Genomic DNA, 20,861 nt, shown 5'->3' on the forward strand with positions numbered 1-20,861 from the left:
ATATTGGACAGTTTTTATAATGACAGTTTATTTGTGACGTTACATTAGGATCAAGTTGATATTTTGTTTTCGGTTATTTTTAGTTTTACACCTATTACAATTTACTTGGAAAGAGATTATCTCAAGAAAATTATTTTAAAGTAAAATTGAATCACTCTTTTGTTTTATTTTCCTCAGAATTTCTTCAACTATAAAATTTTTTCAATTGCCTGATTGGAAACCTTCGGTTTTTTAACGTTATGTATTTTAACTGTTTTCGAAGATAATCCTAATTTTACCGTGAATACCGGTTTCTGCTTCCACCCCCTAATACCACTGTGCGGCCCCTAGCTGCAGGTTATAAAGGATAACTCTACTTATTCAGCACTTCGTTGACGTTAAGCAACGCGAAAGCGCGCACAGCTCATGGTGCAAATCGTAGACGGCTTTAATCTCGAGAATTCAGACAGTTTTTCCATCGTTTGCATCATATGTGATATGCAGAAGCTGCAGATAAATTAATCATTTGCCACTAGGATTGATGCCGGCTTTCGATCCTCCTCAAATGTGACACAATGTTGCAAAGGGGCCAATTGCACGAGCGAAACTGAAAACTATATTAGCAGTCGTAAAACTCCAGCAGGGGGCTTTTGCCTTGGCCGGTGCTTGCAGAATCAGTATGCAGCGAAAAGTCTCGACGATGACTACCATCTGTCAGAATCTTTTTTGTTGTTGTTGCATTCGCACCAGTGGTGAGTTAATTTAGATTCGCACTAATGAAATAATTACACTTCTTGGAAAATTGCAAGAGGTATAATTACATGAATGCAACAATATCGTAGCGGGACAGGTTAAATTGTTACCTACAGGCCCTTCTTTCCGATAGTGGACGGTAGCTGTGCAGTAGTGGCTTAAGTGCAAGCGGCGATTTATTCACTGAAATGAAATTCATTGCCACCGACTCGCCGCCCGACAGCGTCAACAAAGAAAAGACGTAACTTCCGGTGGTTGACGAATTGAAATGCACTTGCGAATAGTGTCCAGAAGATCCCGACTATGAGTAGGCAAATTTCTTTCATTCAAAAATTCTTCATTTGGTTACGAATTCTTGCCGTTTCACAAAAAACCGGCATTACGTTGCATTTTGAGTTTCGTTATAACGCAAATTTGCACACATTCTTCAGAGGCGGCTCTCAGCTTTTTGGACATTATCAATTAATGTCAGTTTGTCAGCATAATATTAAAATAATTTAAAACTGTTACCATCTAGTTCTGTCTCATTTTACGGTAATTGAGCAACAAAGCGCATTCTTACATTCCCTGTACCAATTTGTCCACAAGCAAGGTCCAAAACTGTCGATAGCCCCCTAGAGATTGTCAGATCAGCTCGCACTACTGGTCTGTTTATGTCGAATTGTCTCAATCATCATCATCATCGTCATCACAATCACTGCCAGCAGCTGCAATTTGAAGCATATAACTTAAGGCCAACATTCCGGTACGGTTCGGTAGTTGCCGGTGGACAGTTCCTCCGCAGGGAATAGACCGAGACTTGAAATGCGCATACTTTCATGCCACCAGCTTTGCATCTGCGATGCCAAATCAGGTCGAGCCGGCGAAGGCCCATGGACCTGATGCATTCCAGTTAACAAATATATTAAGGCCGAAGAAGTCACCTTATTTGCCCTGTGACGGGGCTTCGTCCCTTTGGGACTCCGCAGCCGCTCCGATTGGAATGGACGATGGACAGGAAATTAAATAAAGGAGAAAATTACTGGGATGATATTGTTATACCCGCTTCACCTGCAGTCAATATGTGGTGTGATATGTACGACTGGATCGACGATTCCTGTCCATACCTTCTATAGACTCATCTCGTTCCATGTGGCAAATTCACTCCCGATATATTGGCAGCTACTCATTGTCAGTTTTTTTCCCTTTCTCTCTCTCTCTTCATTGATCCAGCGGCCCATTATAAATATCCATAAATTAAAAATGAACATATCACTCGCCGATCGTGACTTTGGTGCCGTATACCGTCCGCAGAACGTCAGTCAGTCAGTCAGTCAGTGATCCCGCTTCCGTCAAACCGTAGCAAACTGGCGGAGATGAAGTTCCGAAAGTGAGGCAGAAGCAATTTTCGAATTTGGTATCAATAAATTACTTCTTGTCGCGGCGAAAGGCTGCTGCACGAAGGATGGACGGTCGAAAACTGCAAACGGGTTTCCATCCCTGTGCACTGATTCAGCTCTCGCTCGATGGCAGCCACGAAGTTTAATGCGATTTCATTAATTGCAAGCAAATTAACATCCAATTTAATGCATTTGAGCCTCAGCAGCGTTGCAATCGGCAAACAATGATTTGCAACCGCGGCATAAAAGTCAATCAACCTACGGCATTGGCAAACAATCACCATGAATCTTTATTAAAAAGAATTAAAAATTCGTGACCGTAGCCACAAAACCATCCAGCGGACCAGATTTCAGCGAATCCTGCGATAAAATTTAATTAACTTTATGATTAATTTATTGCGGTCCTCGATCACACTTTCCACGTTCTTTTCTGTAGCGCCCCGATAGCGAAACCCTTTAACCTTTTTTTTGTTGTAGGTAATGTATGTTCAACCGGGCGCGATGGCAGTTGATCGTTTCGTTCGCTCACTGCCGCTGCTTCTGCTGTTCAGTGATCGCGATCGCGAGCTCCAGCTTGACCGCACGATTTCGCGTTTTGCTGCGGGAATGCTACGGTTATAAAAATTAACACCGTCGCGACTTGTACACGACTTACTCAGCCCGGACTAGTATAAACACAGAAGCTGAAGAGAATGCGCGCGCTCGCGCTTGTTCCGCGGGTACCCGGCGGGGAGGTGTGTTCTAGTAGCTGATGGGACTGTCTGCGCCCTGACAGCTAGCTTTCCTCGCCCAACAAGCGCCGAACGGAGTCAGCAGCTGCTTGTAGAGTGCTGCTGCGGGGTCGTAGGATGTATGTAGATTTGAACGGAACAACGGCGGCGGAGCCAGTAAAATTATTTACGACTAAATTAATTTAAATTGAAGTGCGAGAAGGGAAACAATATATTCGTACACGTTAAGTGGCCAACTGGATCCCCCGAGTGGAAATAGACAAGGTAGAACAGGTGTAGCCTCCGGCAGCGGTAGACTGATCAGGGTTTTTCTGAAGTGTCGGTTTTTCCATTGTACAGTTGTACAACATATCACGCGACATATGGTTGGGACTTTATCTTGCAATTTATAATACGATAACAGTCACAATAATCCCACAATTTAGGTTTAACAATAATACGGGAGATGATGGACTGGATCTATTTTATGACATTTTATGAGCCGAAAACGCAATACTAAGAGAGAAGCTCTGGCAGCACTGTAGGGAACGACTACAATGTGCTTTAAAATCTTCGATGATTTTTCTGGTAAGAATATGATAAACATTTTTAGACTTACCTACTATCTACCACGATCAAAACAAGGGGGACGGGACACGAGGCATATGGACGCTAGGCATACGGATGTTATGCATAGTATGCTAGGCATAGAGACGCGAGGCATAATGGATACGAGGCATACTACCACAAAGCATAACGGACGCGAGGCCGAATACGATATTGTATGATCGCATGAGGTCCTATTATCGTGACTATGTATTCCGAATTTGCAACATCCATTCCGCAGCAGAATCTATTGAAAAATATGTTGCACCTTTGATGATTGACAAAAAGCGTCATTCAATGAATTGTATATTTAACTCAGATAGTTTTTACTCTACGTATGTAGTTCAAGTGTAAATATATTCCTAAAGAGTATAGGTTGGGCATAATATTTTTTTACATCATGCGTCGCTGACACATAATCGAGGTCAAGGAAACGAGGTGGCACTAAGCCGCCGTGGTTCCCACAGTCCGAGCCGGCCGCCGACCCGCCGTCGGAGGCGGCGGCTTCTTGCACACAAACGACTGATCTACTGGTTTTCTAGGTCTACTCAAACAGAGTTTCTTTCCCTTAGTTAAGTCCGAACGAGCGGTAGCGAGTAAGGACAGCATTCTTTCCAAATGACACTCTGAAGCGAAATACATGTTATTGAAAGAGGGCTGTGATGATGATGACAATAATACCATATTCCGCCTCACTTCCCCTCGGCCTTGGGTCTATTCGGCCTTGCGTCCATTTGGCTTCGCGTCCATTCGGCCTCGCGTCCATATGCCTCGTGTCCGTATGTCTGCCATCCATTATGCCTAGCGTACTATGCCTTGCGTTCGTATGCCTCGCGTCTGTATGCTTAACGGGGTGTCATCCAAAACAAGTAGAAAATTGGCTTCATATATGTTGTTCTCGTTGCCTTGGTGATGATTTAAGCATGAGTAACTTCTTACAAGCTGCTTGAGAGTTGTTCACCGAAGAGCGAGAGTATCGGAGTCAAGCATTTTTGACAGTCAAAGAATCAATTAATACCTATCAAAGAAGAAATGTAAGGGTTTGTACCATTATCTGACCAGTCTGAAAATGACCAATTTTTCATATGCGATATTGCTTCACTATTTCTCGAAAAGATACTTTAAATGATTACCAGTATCATCAAGCAACTTCTCCTGATGATGTTCAGAAGGTTTTTTGAAGAAAAAAAAGTTTTATTTTCAAGCACAATTCTTGGTATGCCTCAGTTTCAAGCATTGATAAGGGAATTGAATATTCGAATGTTGTAGTATATTTTTCAGTAAAATGCTTCCATAACATTTGAAATTCATATAGAAACACTTTTGGTGCGAAATATTTGCTTTAAAGTTTGCAACTTGAATTGAGTAGAACATTATTCTGCTTTCGGGTACTGTTGTAACAGCGTGTACTCAGCATGACAGCTGCTTACCACTTTTTGCTGAATATCGTTCATTTAAGTTTGTTCTTTTTTATTCGTTTATCCGTTTGTGGACGATATAATTTTTTGGCACGTTCGTGAATACATGTTTAAGGATAGTAAGGTCGTGATTTTCCTCTAGCTGTCGAGAACAGGTGCTGAAATCGGTCTCCGCGGGTTTGTTTTGGTCGGCAATGGAGGAAACCTTCGCAGGGCTATTCAGTTTAGCCACGATCTTGGTGAGAAACACTCGTCGCGTTTCTAATTGTTGTATTTTTGCAGTGTGTGTCTTGTGTTTGCTAGTTCACAGGTTGTTCCGCTGCTAAATCCAAAGAAGATTGTGCCGCTTTTGTTCACTCTCCGTAGTGGGTGCCCCCGGTTAACTCGCCAAGTAGCGGAAAATATTAGCTTAGCCAAAAACAGCTTGGAGCAGCCCCGGACGTCACCAGTGGAGACACCGCAAACTGCAGGAAAACATCCACCCTTAGAATCTAACCACCACGAACAGCTAGAGGAACAGGAATAAACGCAAAAAGTTTCAGCATTATTTATGTTGTTTTATTTTAAGCGCTAAGATCTGAAAGTCGGGTAGAAGTGCCCTCCAAGGCTTCACCAGCTAAATTTAAATTACAACAGGGTGACCACATGTCATAAGTTGTAATTAGGCCGTTACAAATTTTATTTTCATTTTATGTCACCCCCCCCCCCCCCTTCAAAAATCTTGAATATTGAAAGGGGAAGGAAAAAAAGCTCAAACCGTTTTGTTCATTTTATTGGTTTTCCGACAGCTTAAATGCTTTATTTAGCAACATACAAGTCCAGTGACAGCGAGAGTGTCGTCAAAAGGCAAGCGAAATAAATAATAATAATAATAAAGTGTTATTTTTCAACATTTATTTGAGTGCAAGTTACAAACGTGATAACTTGCACACAAACTTTGATAAAAGATATTTCTTTTATTTTCGTCTCGGTGCTATTTATTTTTTGCCACCCCCTTTGCTAACTTTGATAACCTTGGACATAAAAAGATTTCGAAAATTGTATCAGCCTTATTTCTAAAGAATCTGAAATTAAATTACAGGTCCGATTATGACACATATTTTGGTCCGATCATGACACAAATTATATATATGGTCAGAAAAAATCCTATATCTGAATAAATTCACGTAGCGTTTGCTATAAATAAGTGTTTCTCTAAATAGTTTACCGAAATTTATGTAGTTTCGATAAACGTATTTTTAATTTGATAATAATGGTAAAAATATGACATGAAAATATATGCACTCTGCCCGCTTTACTGAGGATTACAAGACCCAATTTAAATATTGCAGCACCCCGAAACGTTCAATATCACCTAAAACTATGAAAGATTCTTGTAACTCTCTTGCTTCCGACAACCTAGACAAACAAAGACCACGTTTTCGGTAAAGTTGTTCAAGAGGTTAAGAGATTGGGGTCGGCAGGCAGTATGGTTCGGAATTTGATCGCAACGCGACACTAATGTTTATTTAGTTTAGAATATTTTTAACTTAGTTTATCTCGACAATAACACCACTTGGAGAAGTGCGATCTTAGGCAAAGTTGTTGAGAAATTCAAGCATTTTTGATTAGTGCAATATCTGATTCAAAATTCGACCCAAACGTGAATAATTAAATACATTTTCGTATTTTTCCTCATCGAGAACAGTCAGTTCATTGATAAAAAGAATATTGTACTAGTTGAATATGCCGGCATACCTACCTGGATATCTTGATGGCTACAGCGTGTCCTCACGCCAATGCCGGACATATCGTAAAGTACCATCTTCGTCGGTCATGGGCGATACTCTTCCAGTTCCCCCGAACGCTCAGGGCTTCCAGATCCTCTTACACTGCATACGTCAAGCGTGTTCGAGGTGAACACTCCGCTATTCTTTTTTCCGACATTCGCAATAAGTGACCAGCTCACTGAAGTCTAGCGTGTTTAATACGGTCTATAATGTTCACTTCTTTATACACTTGGTACAACTCGTGATTCATGCATCTGCGCCAGGCACCGTTTTCCAGTTTTCCACCGAGAATCGTACGCAGCACTTTTCGCTCGAAAACTCCGAAAGCTTTCCGGTCCACCTCCTTCAACGTTCACGCTCGGGCCATCGGAAAGATCAGCGTTCTATACAAAGCGAATTTCGCCGACGTTTGCTTGTTGTGGAATATAAGCTGGTTACGCAGTCCGCAAAAGGCTCTATTCGCTGCTGCAATCCGTCTTTTCACTTCACGGGGCACATCGTTGTCACATGTTACATGTGTTCCCAGATAAACAAATTCTTCAATAACTTATCGCCGGTAACCGCAAGTCAGTCCCATCTGTAATTTTGTCAGTTTTGAGTTAGCATCGGATTTTGGCCTATCATTGAGTGTATTTTTAGATGTATCGATAAAAAATAGTGGTTTGTTCAACAAAAGTAGAAATCAATACCAAGTCGAACTGTCCCATTATGAAAATTAATCGCAAGTCAGCCCCAGAGGAGAAATAACCGAAAGTCAGTCCCATTTAAAAAATAATTAAATGGATAGGGGGTTGGGGAATGGGGAAGAGCAGTTCGATATGACCGTTTATATGAAAATAAGTTATCTAGTAACAATTATCAACTATTGGGATTACAAAAGCCTCCTCCACTGCCCTGCAATCGATTCCTATGATATCTATATCGTCCGCATAGCCGAGGAGCATATGCGACCGTGTCATGATAGTGCCCTTCCTCTGCACGTCAGATCTTCTAATCGCACCTTCGAGTGCAACGTTGAACAGTAAATTCGACAGCGCATCACTATGCTCCAATCCATCTAAGGTCACAAACGAAGTTGAACTTCGTCTGCAATCCGAACACTTCATTTCGAGCCATCCAGCGTTGCACGTATCAACCTAATCAGTTTCGCCGGAAAACCATGTTCGAGCATTATCTGCCACAGCTCATGTCTTTTTACCGAATCGTACGCTGCCTTGAAATCAATGAACAGATGGTGAGTCTGCAAGTTATACTCCCGGAGTTCATGCAGGATCGTCCGTAGGGTAAACATCTGATCCATCGTTGATCGGCCCTCACGAAAACCAACCTGGCATTCACCGACGAAAGACTCCTCAAGCGGTCTCAGTCTGTTGAACAGGATACGCGACAGTATTTTGTAAGCCGAGTTCAAAAGGGTAACCCCTCTGTAGTTGGCGCACTCTAATATGTGCCCTTTCTTGTAGACTGGGCATATGAGGCCATCCAGCGTAGAAAGCTCTACTGGTGCAGTCTTAAGAAGCGCGCCGTTGACAGTTGCATAAAACCTCCGCATATCATTCTGATTCATTCTTTCTTGCGCTTGAGCTATTACACTTTCTTCGTGCTGCCTATTCTTCTTACGGTGGATTCGTTTCTCTGTCACCCATGCTACCCTGTGCCGTTTTCTGATTAGTCGGGTACCAGACACCAGCTTTCGGCTTCTGGCAGCATTCGCATAAAACCAGCCATTTCGTTGATGTCGCTGAGCAGTACCTATCACCTCTTGCGCAGTTGTAGCCACAGTTCCATCCAACTTCTGGCGGTACTCTGCAACTACTCCTTCAGCTGATAGGCGTTGGATATTGAAACTCATCGTTCTGTTGTTTCTTGAACTCGTGACGCTGGATACATCTAATTGTAAAATCTGCATTTCTACTACTACTCAGCATTTCGGGAACTGTATTTTCAATTTTATTTCCATATTTTTTTTATTTGGTTTTACTTTTTTATTTGTCTAACTTTTATGCAAGTGTAGTTAAATGTAAGTGTTTTTCAATGATAATTGTTAAATTTTGTGTCGGGTAACCAAATTGATGACAACCATGAACAAATTATTTTGTTCAGCCATTCGTCAACAACTTTAAAACTTTATTTTGGATCTTATACTTGTATTTTTTTTATATTAAAGGCTTTTAATGCATGACACCATATACGCGTCGGCTAGTTCAGGTATCTCGCGGTATTATGATTATGCCCAGTATAATTAATTGAATATTACAGCTTAAACATTTTATTTCAATTTTATAGATTACGCAATGTTACAGTTAGATTTTCGAATTTGTCTCATGGAGACCTTTTGCTCTAAGTTTTTTTTCTATTTGATCAGTATAATCTGTGGGTGTATCGAATCTCAAAAAAACTAAGCCCGTAGGATTTGTTTTTCGGTACAATGGTCATTCAATTTAGCAAAATATGCATTCTACAAATTTTCATTGTTTTCAGTAATAAGCGTCGCGATCGAAATACAAAAAAACCGCAAGTGGCATTACATATGTCTTACCATGCGGGAAGTTGTCACAGTATGCTCGTAAAGAAATAGTATAATCGAGCTGTAAATACTGAGAAATTCGACATTTTCTTATACTAAAATAGTTCAATAGTTTAACAGTTATTTATTTGCTATCCTAATTTGCTGTAAATTTCTTTTTTTTATTCCTCTTATCAATATCAAAAAACCGACTCGATTTAAATTCGAATATTTCATTGTGAACGTGGCGAAAAGTCAAATATATCGATTCAGATAATGTTGAAGTAGAACTGAGTCAAAAAGGAGTAAACTTGTGCTTGGATCAAGCTATAGTCGGAACAGAAATAAAGTAAATTCAAGAATCATATAAATAAATTGGAATTTAATATACAACAAACTTCAAACAGAAGATAAAAAAAAATCAACAAAAGACATTCAGATTACCTAATAAAATATTATAAAATTAGGCTTACGTAATTCTAGGCGATGCATTGTTCACCTCTGTCAGTGTTCCGTAGCGTGATCGCATCGCATTCGCACCTTGCGAATAAGGTCCATTTGATGAGGCCTAAGAGCTTCTCGTCATTCGCTGTTTCTATAACGAACTTGCTTTATTGAGTTTTCCCTAATTTTTGTTCGTTTTCCTCTGTCTTGTTTTGATTTGCAAACCACTTTTCGACATAGTTTGAATAGTCGATTTATTTCGACTCAAAATGGTATCAAGTTTTACTTAATTTTCTATTCAGTTCTTATTATGTTATGATAACTCATCATACTCAATTAAGACTACAACGTACTATGGAAGCTCAAAACGCTTTTTATTTTCTCAACACTGCTGAGAAACTAGCTTTTGTGTCAAAATCTATTTTAATAACACCTTTCCAGTGGAAACAAACAGGAGTAGAATCAAACGACAGAAAAGGTACCTGCTCTCATGTGTTCGAATTTTTGCCAAAAGCACCTGTTAGAGTGTAGCAGAACAGTTAGATACAGTAATTGATCTTGTTTTTTTGTGTGCGTGCTCAATCAAACATACTTTCAGCTCATCGAACATAAAATATTCAGTCGATTAAACGAATTGTTACCTTATTTTCTAATTGCCAACAATCAACGTCTGAACTGAAAACATTGTCTGTAATCAAGCCGTCGCTCTTCCCCTCCCCCCGCCGGTCCACGACTCCACGGTGCATGAATGAAAAATAAACTTGTTTTATCCATGTCTGGTATCTCTCGCCACTCGAGTACAACGTTAAGATTAAATAATAATATGTTTTCTTTCATTTTTGGACATAATCGTTCCAATCGCCGAACGCGACCAGTGACGGCGCGAGGTGCAAGGGAGCTTTTATTAAAAAAAATTTACCAACTATTTATCACACCTCGAAGTAGCCGACAAGTTGCCCCGACGGAAAGTGCGCTTTCCCGAGCCGGTAAGCTGCAGCAAGATGCAATCATGTCCAACGGAAATTTCGGGTTGTTTTGTTATTTATTAAATTTGCTGTAATTGTGGGGTTCGAGTTGCGAAATGAGAACATTATGCGAAACTTTCGAACCGCCGTTTTAGCCGCGCCTCATGTGAACTAATTTGAAAGTAAATACATATAGCAGCAGCAGCAGCAATATCAGATCAGATGTTGTGGATAGACATGCGGGAAAACCCGGCGGCATCTGGGGCCAGAAATGTGCCAACACACAAATTAAAAATGTCAGCCGAAATTAAAAACAATTTGTGAGAATGCATCGCATCTCGAAAGCGCTCCGGTCAGCTCGTTTTTTGTTGGCCTAATCTTATCAAATTCAATTTGCAGCCCAGTTCGTCTTGGATCGTTTTGTTATATTGTCTTTTAGCTGAGGTTAAGAATGAGAGCCGCAGCAATCTTCGGGCGCAGTCTTTTGCATCGGTATTATAAGCAGCGTTGCCAGGTCATTTTTTTAAAAATCTGGAAAAGGCAAAATAAAAATCTGGAAAAAATCTGGCAGTCATTTCGTGGAGTGAATGGATAATTTTTCGGATTAAAGTCTTGGGGTTCGCAAAATTTGAGGTGACAAAATTGCAAAATTTCGCGCTAAAATTGAAGTGATGACCTTTTTGCGGAACAGAGAAAATAAAATCTGGATAAAATCTGGATCTTCCATGAAAAATCTGGATAATTGGACATCAAAGCTGTTTACCTGGATACATGTTCAAAAATCTGGATAATCCAGCTAAATCTGGATACCTGGCAACGCTGATTATAAGACACGAACCCGAGGACGAACGAGACGGGCCGATCGAACGAATGGCACTGGAATTCGGTGCGCAATGTCGCGGTATTTTTGTTTTCTGTGTTTTTAGCTGGATTCGCGTTTTTTGCTGTTCTTCTGTTTGAAGAACGGTTACGGAATCATACTAGGGCGTTTTTCGCAATTTTTGAGTTTAATCTGGGATATTTTTTTATTATATCTGACTCACAAAAGCGTTTTTGACCATTCTGAACACAACTTATTTTTTTGTTGTTGTTATTTTTGTCCTTTAGAAGCACAACTATTTTCTTTTTTGGTTTCCATTTGTGTATTTTGAAGAGTGTTTTTGAAACCCTGAGCTTAATTTTCGTTGTTTTCTGGTTAGACTTTTTTCGGATTTTTTCTCAGCTCTCAGGCTCAGTTTTGGCCTTTTATAGACAGCTTCTTTGAACTTTCGGGACCGTTTTTTCGTGTCAGGGTCAGTATAATGGATGAAATTTCTAATAACCATCTATGACAAAAATCATAACCTCACCTCTAAGTAGATTGAACCTCTTTTTGCTTTCCCAATTGTCCAGCGTGATTCTATTTCGCGGTTCAACGATTTCGGTCTTTTACAGTTTGTGTCCACCAGTCCACCAGCCAGTGTAGTGGAATTCAGCGAATGGCGAGGCATTCGCGATGTAACAGTTGGGAGAAAAGACGGAAAAAATCGAGCTCCCCGAACGACCCGCGAAAGGTGAAGCCAGCCAGCCAGAAATATTTGGCTCGTTTCGCGGCCTGATTTGATTTTAAACGTTATGTTTATTGGTTTTTTAATTGAACAAAACGTTTCTTTAATCACTCAATTTAGATCGGGTTGAGCTGATAAAGATGTCATCGAAGAGAGAGAGAAACGCTGAAGAAGACCGTGGACGGCGTCAACTGTGGTGTGTGAGAAGTTTGGTTTGGCAGCAATTTTTCAAATTGAATTGGGTTCCTAAGGATAGACAATGGTAAATGTATTTATTGCAGCAAAAGAATTTACCAATAACCCAAGTATCCGAAAAATCACATTTTGGAAGGAAACAAAAATCTGTTTTTTGATACACCTTACCGATCGGGCTATTTAAAACACGCTCAATTATTGATCATCTCATTCAAGTTAGCCGCCCTTATCTTAAAAATTACATTTTTCATCACATGATTAAATTCATTAAAATTATGAAACTGATTGTTTTTTTCTCTCTCCTCTCGCCTTTCTGCACACTTTATTGCACTCAGATCGACCGGTGCACTCTACGCCGGGCCCAGAGGACCAAAGAGAGAGAGAGCGAGGAGATTTGAAGCAACGTCGTGAGGGCGCACAGTGCGCGTAAAACCGGTCCAAAATTTACAACATCGCACGGCTTGCCGATCTAGATCAGCCCGGTAGTCACCGACCAATGGGCATATCGGATGAGGGCAAGCTGCTAGGGACCGAGGACATACCTCATGAAGCTCGGCCACCCCAGGGCAGTCCACTGGAGCGCTGCAGCAGCGGAACGGGGGGCTCGAGCCACCTGATGAGCAGCCCCGGCCGGGATCCGAACAGTCCGCTCTCTGATCAGCACAGTGATGACGGGAACGATGATTACACACCAAAGAGAAAGCAGCGGCGGTACCGGACCACCTTCACGAGCTTTCAGCTGGAGGAACTTGAGAAGGCGTTCTCGAGGACCCACTATCCGGACGTGTTCACGAGGTAAGCACTAGCTCCCGGAATTGTTTGCTATAAAATACAATTAATCTTCCACACCCCGTTTAGGGAAAGCCTTCACCACATATTTTTCTAGCTAGTTATAGGTGAAAGTTCCTAGCTCTTCTAGAGTAAAATTCGACGTAATATTTAAATTGCTTTAATACTCACTTAACCAATGCTCTTAGATAAATTCTCCTAGAGCATAACCCCTAGCTACGTTCTCTACCAGTTCAGGTCTCGCAAGCAATACCGGGAAGATAGATTAACTTAATGCTTTGACGCGTTTTTTTCTTCTTTCTGCGCGCTTAAAATTTCATTTCCTGTTTTGTGCGAATCAATCTGCCAAGTTGCTGCTATGTTGAAATTATCCTATACCATTCTCTTGATGATTTCCTGATTTTATTGCTTTGTTTACTCCAAATCATCGAATTTGGTTCCCTATTACCTTCCAATCGAGTATATTTGTTTTTACTTGAACATCAAACAAACACTAACTAAAATGTGAAACGTCCAGTTTCTTTTTAATTGACCTTGTCTAGTAGCATATGTTTAAAAAAATGGTGTTGCTCCCGAAGCTGCATATTATAATAACAACATACAAGCCGAAGAATAATTAAAAAAAAGTTATACAGTGTTCGTTTAATTGTTCCAATGTGTGTAGTTAATTTATGTTATATGTACTGTTTATGGCTTTACAATACAATTATAACATTATTACCAATTGGCCAGGCCGTAAATTACAAAAAAAACACGATCCTATTGACCGATTCCGGGTGCATCTTTTGCTGGCTGGATGACAATTATTCAATCGATTCCCTATAATTAGCGGCTGCAGCACCGTGTCGAACGCGATCGCTTGTGCATATATTTTTTTGTTGTTCCCGAACACTAGTGCTGTTGTTCAATTATTAAAATTTGTTAAACATCAATGCCAGGGTACAGAAAGTGGGGACTGATAAGATCGTGCAGGTAGTGTTGGATTCAAATTTGGATCTTAGCAACTGAATCTATACTAGAAATACGTCCAGGCTTATAGTTTATTGGCCATTGCTTCCCCCTACGTAATTTATTTTATAATCATGTGGAGAATGTCTATGACTTTCTGTTTTCCAGTTCAAATACCTGCTGACTCGATGATCCATCCATTTCTAAGGCAATTTTTTTTTCGATATCAAAAATTTTATGCTATTTTTCATCGGCCAAAAAGGGTAGCTTTAACCATTTCGAGGCACGATTTCCGGAAGTCTGATTGTAAAGACTAAGTTAATCCTTCAGACCTTTGCAGGGGACTTGTAATGCAGAGTTCTACGTACGTGCAAAGCAAATAAAGACTGCCCGGATTCAAATCTGTAGCTAGTTTGATGTTATCAAACAAATTCTACTGAACTCCGGGGAGAAACAATTTTCTTTTCTGATTTTCCCCCTGACCTTTTCTAGCTTTTTCGTTTTTTGGCAAATGACTACATTTTAAGTTATTAGTTAACTGGCCAATGTAAGTAATTTTATGTGGATGCAAAAATTGGACAAGACCAGAAGGTGTGACTTGGACGGGTCCGGCAGGATGGAGATTTACATTCACATTTTTTCACAGGTTTAACAAGTTTTTTCAGGTAGCAAAAATAGGTTTCGAATATGCCTGTGTAAAGCGAAATGGATGCAACTCGTACGATATTGCGGTCTATTACGATTTCGGCAAACCTTATCTCAAGCAGCGAACAGCTTATTACCAACCAAAAGGTTAAATTCTCAATCGCAGGCAAACTTGAAAACTTTCCGGGCACCGCGAGTAAAAAATGTGAAATTTAATTGCACCTTTCTGTGAAACTGTCCACCACGAGACTCGATATTTTGGCCATCTATTCACTGTTGAATGCTCTGAATTATTGGCCAGGGTGTGAATATTTCTAACCTATTTAAGAGCCAGTTCGTGAGAACTACAACCACCTTCTACAAGGGAAGTTGTATCAAGGTTCTCCGATCGGGAGAAAATTTCCTGAGTTTGTTTATCTATATCAGCGATTCTCAACCTTTTTCTGTCCGCGTACCCCTTGGCGATATTTTTCATATCGATTGTACCCCCTGGCTTGAAATTTTCTTGCAGAGTGGGAGAGAGCTATGGTAGATCATGTTGTGGTAGTCTAATTAGGGTTCCAAATTAAACTTTAGCTTGTTTGATTGCTACAGTCATGTTTTAGGGGCTAGATTGACCAACAATGAAATATTATAGAGAATAGTTGCTTTTTCCACCATTACTGATTTTTCTTTCGCGTACCCCCTGAAGGTTTTCGAGTACCCCCAGGGGTACGCGTACCCCAGGTTGAGAACCGCTGATCTATATAATAGAACAATGTTTTGCATAATATCAGATTTTTTGAAAAGGTGTAAGTGGGGTAAAAAAGCACGTCAAAAATTGATGTCCAAAAACTGCGACAAACGTAAAATGGTTATAACTTTGTGTAAACTGAATCATGCTTATTTTACAAAACGAAAACAAAATGAAGGTTATTGGAAGTTGCTATCAAGAATACATGATGAGATATCCGCATTGTTCTAAAAAAAGAAGGTGATTTTCGCAGTTGTTTTTCTCTTAACAACAGATCTAGGATTAAAATCCAAACAATACGTTTCGTAGTGCAGCTCAAGAACTTTCATTTGATACATTCAAAAAACGCGTTGTTATAAAGATGTGTGAGGAAATCCAATTCTTCTATAACATGTTTTTGACCATCATTTCGAACCCATTTTGCCAGAAGCGAAACTCCGTTTTGTGTCGCTGTTCTTCCATTGATTTATAATTTTCAGGTTATATTTGTTTTGCAATAATGCAATAGTTTGCGGAATTTGAGAATTTCGGAAAATGGGTTAGTGGGGTAAACGGGCTCTTCAAAATCTTGGATTCAAATAAATCTCGAATCGTAAAATAGTTTCTCTCGGCTTACTTTCGAAGTTACACGATGGAATGAGAGGTTATTTTTGGAAGATGCCTACTTACAAATTCTTATTCTGAGTCCTCGTACATTTTGGTAATGAACTTAAAACCATTTTTCAAGTCTTTGTTGAAAAATTTGTTCAAAGTAAAAAAAAAAATTTCCTCAATTTGTCCCGTAATAACGGGTGACGAAAAAATCGAAGAAATATTCGATTAGGCGAAACTGAAGTAGATTCGTAGGGTATTATGGGGTAAAAATGGAGTCAAGTGGTTGTTCATACACGTTCGTGTTTCTTTGACGTAATGTTATCTGGCACAACCGCATACCTTTCATCGGTGTGGTATTTTTGAAGAAATGGAATCAACATTTTGTTTGGTTTACCGTGAACTTTTTAGTTAGAGCTGTATAATGCACTCGCGCAACGCTTCGTGTTTCGACGCCATTTTAAACAAAACTGAGCATGCAAAAACAAAACAAAAAATACTGGCATAAAGAGGAGAGAGAGAGAGAGAAAGGGCTTACATATAAATACGTGTTTGTTGTGGAGAGTCCCAAAGAAATTCAAAAAATTTAAAATAAAATATGTAACAGCTCAAGAAAGCTCGTAGTTGGTAGCGCGAATAAAATATTTTCTTTTAACTTAAAAGATAGGTTAGAGATAAGCTTTAGATGGCTTCATTAAACATTTGATGTATTGTGTCGTTTAAAAAACGTCGTTTAAACGGTTCAAAAGTTCTAAATTTTATGAACATTGTGGATTTTTAAAAAGAAGTCGATTTTTTGGCCTCTCTATTTAAGAAATTGTTATCTTTAAGGCCAACCGAAAAATACGGGTCTAATTTTTTTCAATAAAGAACAACTAGGGATAACGATTTTCGATATGATCGGAGCAGAAAAAAATTCGGATAAAAAGGTACTTTGAAAAAACTCACGATCTTTAATTCATTATACCACGTAAGATAAATACGAGCTTTCATCGGCAAAGTTGTTCGAAATAAGTGAATTAACTCGCTATTAATAATCAGAACTGTATCTTTTTCATCAATAAAGTTTGTTCCGTTTTTATGAAACTAGGCTATTTTTGATAGAACAAATTTTGAGATTTCATGTTTTCGTTATCTTTGTTGTAACTAAATTTGTGCATTGTTTTTTTTACATATTTCAATTAAAACAATACAGCAGAAACCAATCATACTTGTCTTTCCCTTATTCTAGTTTAGTTTTTTGTTGTTGGTTTTTGTGTTGTCAGCTTAGTGGTATTTGGTATTTTTGTGATATAGTAATAATAATATTTACTAATTAAATGTTATGAAAAACGGGTTATACACTCAAAACAAACGAAGAAGTTTTTGTTACTTTTGAGCAACATTTCAACACTTTTGGTGTTTGATACCCTCGCTTTAGACACAAAAACTAATAACCAAAAAGTAGCAAAATATATGACGAATACACGGTTGTATGTGTTTCTGCAGGGGAGTATTCAATCAAGAGCCGCAATGCATATGTTAGCGACTTGCGACTGTTACTAGCTGCATTTGTATTGATGCAACGATAAAAAAATGCATGAGTGAACTTGTCAATCCACTAGCAAAGATATTTAATTGGTCTTTACAGCAAGCCAAAATCTCAGCTCTATGGAAAAACTCGCATATTTTTCCGACACATAAAAATGGAAGTAGACAAGATGTTCGTAGCCATCGTGGTACAACATCACTAAGCGCCTGCTCGAAATTATTTGAAATGATTCTCAGTAATCACCTGTTACTTCACACAAAAAGTATCATCTCTACCTATCCAACGACTTTTGTCCTGGTAAATCTGTGACAACTAACTTTCTTTGCTTCGGACTGTATCGGACATATTGAAAACGGAAAGCAGGTGGATACTGCATAAACAGACTTGAAAGCTGCATTTGATAAAATAAAATATTACTTCACAAACTCACTACAATGAGTGTCTCCGAGGACCTGGTTAAATGGTTGCAATCGTACCTTAGTGATAGAAACCTTAAGGCAAACATGGATCCTACACATCCCCCGACGATTTATAAACACTTCCGACGTTCCTCAAGGAAGTAATCTTGTACCGCTCCTCTTCGTTTTGTACATAAATAATGACGCAGCCCGTCTTGAAAGATGTAAGCTGTTCTATGCTGACGATCTATAGATTTTTATGGTCATTGACAGATTTTTCGACTGCCAAAAGCTGCAAGATCTGTTGGATGTTTTTGAGGATTGGTGTCAAAAAAACCTAATGGCTGTCAGTGCCCAGAAATGTGCCGTCATTTTATTACATTGATGTGGTAATCCCACAACAGCTACTTATACAATCGGATGTACACCTCTAGCTTGTGTCAATGAAATAAATGAGCTTGGGGTACAACTTGGTGATAAATTGACTTTTGAGCTGCATCGAGCCAATATTATTGACCGTGCAAATCGTCAGCTAAGATTTGTTATGAAGGTGTCTAAAGTTTTCACTGATGTTCTTTACCTGATATCGTTACATTCGACGTTAGTGAGATCGATTGAGGAATCGTTACCTGTAGTATGGGTGCCATACCAGACGATTGATACGATTAAAAGGCCGCAAAAGCGTTTTGTTCGTTTCACACTCTGTAGACTTCTTTGAACAGACAGGCCTAATCTTCCTCCATGTTAATACCATTGTAAAATGTTGGGAATTGCCTTTCTGGAACGTAGAAGAAAAATTGGAGAAATCGACTACTTGGCTCTTTAGAGCAAATTTTTTTTGAAGGCTCCTGGTCAAACTCAATGCAAATCACTGGATGAAATGTTTCAAAACACCGTTCCATCGCTCTGTTTTTGCATATTTTGAACCTATCTCCAGGGTATTCCGTACCTTCACCAAAATCAGTCAACTGTTCGATTTTGAAGGTACACGCAAAAGTTGAAGTGTACGTAACCACAACATTTATGAGCGAAATTAGCGCATTTACTGATTAAAATTGGAACCAGTACAACGCATGTGCGTTGGGCATAACGCATTTGATGCTCTAGCGTATTTTGAATGTATTGCGCAGCTCCAAACCACTAACTTATAAAGCATCAGCCGTTGTTCAGAAGGTTGGCATCGTTAAAACAGTGCAACCAGCAATCATTACTGATAAGTTGGGTACTGACTCCATTGAAGTAATTATTGTCTGATCGATTCACTTTCATGAATCAGGTCATTTGAAAACATCATTCAATCATTAACAATAAACAAAAACATGAGATTAGTCCAAAACATTTTGCATTTAATTATGACTCTGGTTTCATTCACATGCATTCGGTTCTACGTTACTGGTACCAGCGTCGATAACTTCCGCGGCAACAAGGCTCGTTATTGGCTGTTTCGGTTGCTGACGATTTTTAGGGGTGCACGTGCTGTTGATACGCACCGGCTCGCGAAAGTAAAGAACGGTTTTTTGAGCGCCTCGAAAATGATCGTTCGCCCGAAGCCGAAGTTTACCGAGACATTACGATTTTTGTGTATATGATACATATTCTGATTTTGATCTCTGTCAATGTATTCCTTGTACAACTTTTGCGTTATGCGTTTCACGCATTGATTGTGCGAAGTCAGAGCAAATTCTGTGCGAATTGAAAGGACACATTGGATGATTAAAGCTTGAACTTTTGCGTGTACCTCGAATATTTACAAACAAAAATCACCAAAAGACCACGAATGACCACGGGGGGGAGGGGGTACGGGGGGTATATCAAAATATGATCACGTGGTTTAGGAACGGCCTCTTGGGAGCTTTTGTCATTTTTTTCTCTAGTCCGTATGCATACGACAAACAAACTCTCAACGCCCACCAGATGGATTAAAGATGGAAGAAACTGTGAAATATATGACAATACGTGTTGTTATTTGACTGAAAGAATTTTATTGCTTTTTGCGTAACACATTTGTCACCAAAAGACAAATTTTTCGTTATTGCTTTTGAGGTAACAAGAATGAATTTTGCGTTTTCCTCAACAGAAATAAATTTTTGCCATGAATTTTTAGCATTCAGGATTATTTGATGCTGCATTTACAACGTTGTGAAAAAGCGTGACAAAACCGAAGTAATCACCTCGTTTAAATCCAGTATGAATTTGGAGGATAAAGAGATAAATGGCCATCGGAAATTCACTGGTACCCGTCATGTACTTAAAATGCATTTTAATTGCCATTTTCATTTCAAACATTCTACTTATTTGTGTATTTACTGCCTAAGTAGTCCAGGTTAAACCGCTATTGTACTGGAGTAACATTTTTTTTTAATTTGGGTGATGAGCGGATTTCACGGATTACAGATCAAAACCAACCAACTTCCAAATTGAAAAAAAAAAAGACTGGAACGAAAAATCCAAAAAATTGAAATCCAAAAATTGTGCCATTATCCAACTTAAAATCTTGTTTCATCAAGTAGTGGCTCAAAGTTATCCAATTATAATAGGTATCATTATTCGATTATTTAAGAAACAACATCGTTTAAAAAATCACCCATTTTTTCACTTGAAAATGTGGATATAGCGATTCACACCTAATGATAATTTTCTAGTCATAAGAACTATGATGCATTTTTTTGCTTTGAATAATATTTTGAAACCCTTTGTTTGTATGGAACACTGGGAAAATTAGACTCAATCAAAAACTACAATACAGTCTAGCACTACTCGTAAAAAAACTAAATTTATTCACCAAAAGCGTGAGCAAAGTTTATTCCAAATCGATCATTGTCAGATCATGTGGTAATGGATGAATTTCTGACAAAAAATACTTATCACTCACGTTAATATCGTGTCATCAATTTTGTCCTCGCAGCAATCAACGTCAATGACTGTCAAAACAGTTTTGCTACAACGATTAAAGCT

General features: G+C 39.2%; 1 protein-coding gene across 1 annotated transcript in view; it reads left to right on the plus strand.

Annotated features, from left to right (window-relative positions):
• The window catches only part of LOC129731136 (homeobox protein aristaless), a 203,451-nt gene that overhangs the window by 130,647 nt on the left and 51,943 nt on the right, over positions 1-20,861 (plus strand). Inside the window, exon 3 of the mRNA XM_055690916.1 lies at positions 12,607-13,066. Within this exon, the coding sequence (XP_055546891.1) occupies positions 12,768-13,066 (299 nt within the window). The 5' untranslated portion in view covers positions 12,607-12,767. The remainder of the gene's footprint in view (positions 1-12,606; positions 13,067-20,861) is intronic.

Source organism: Wyeomyia smithii, chromosome 3 (genome assembly GCF_029784165.1).
Source record: "Wyeomyia smithii strain HCP4-BCI-WySm-NY-G18 chromosome 3, ASM2978416v1, whole genome shotgun sequence".
In the NCBI taxonomy this organism is placed as follows: Eukaryota; Metazoa; Arthropoda; class Insecta; order Diptera; family Culicidae; genus Wyeomyia; species Wyeomyia smithii.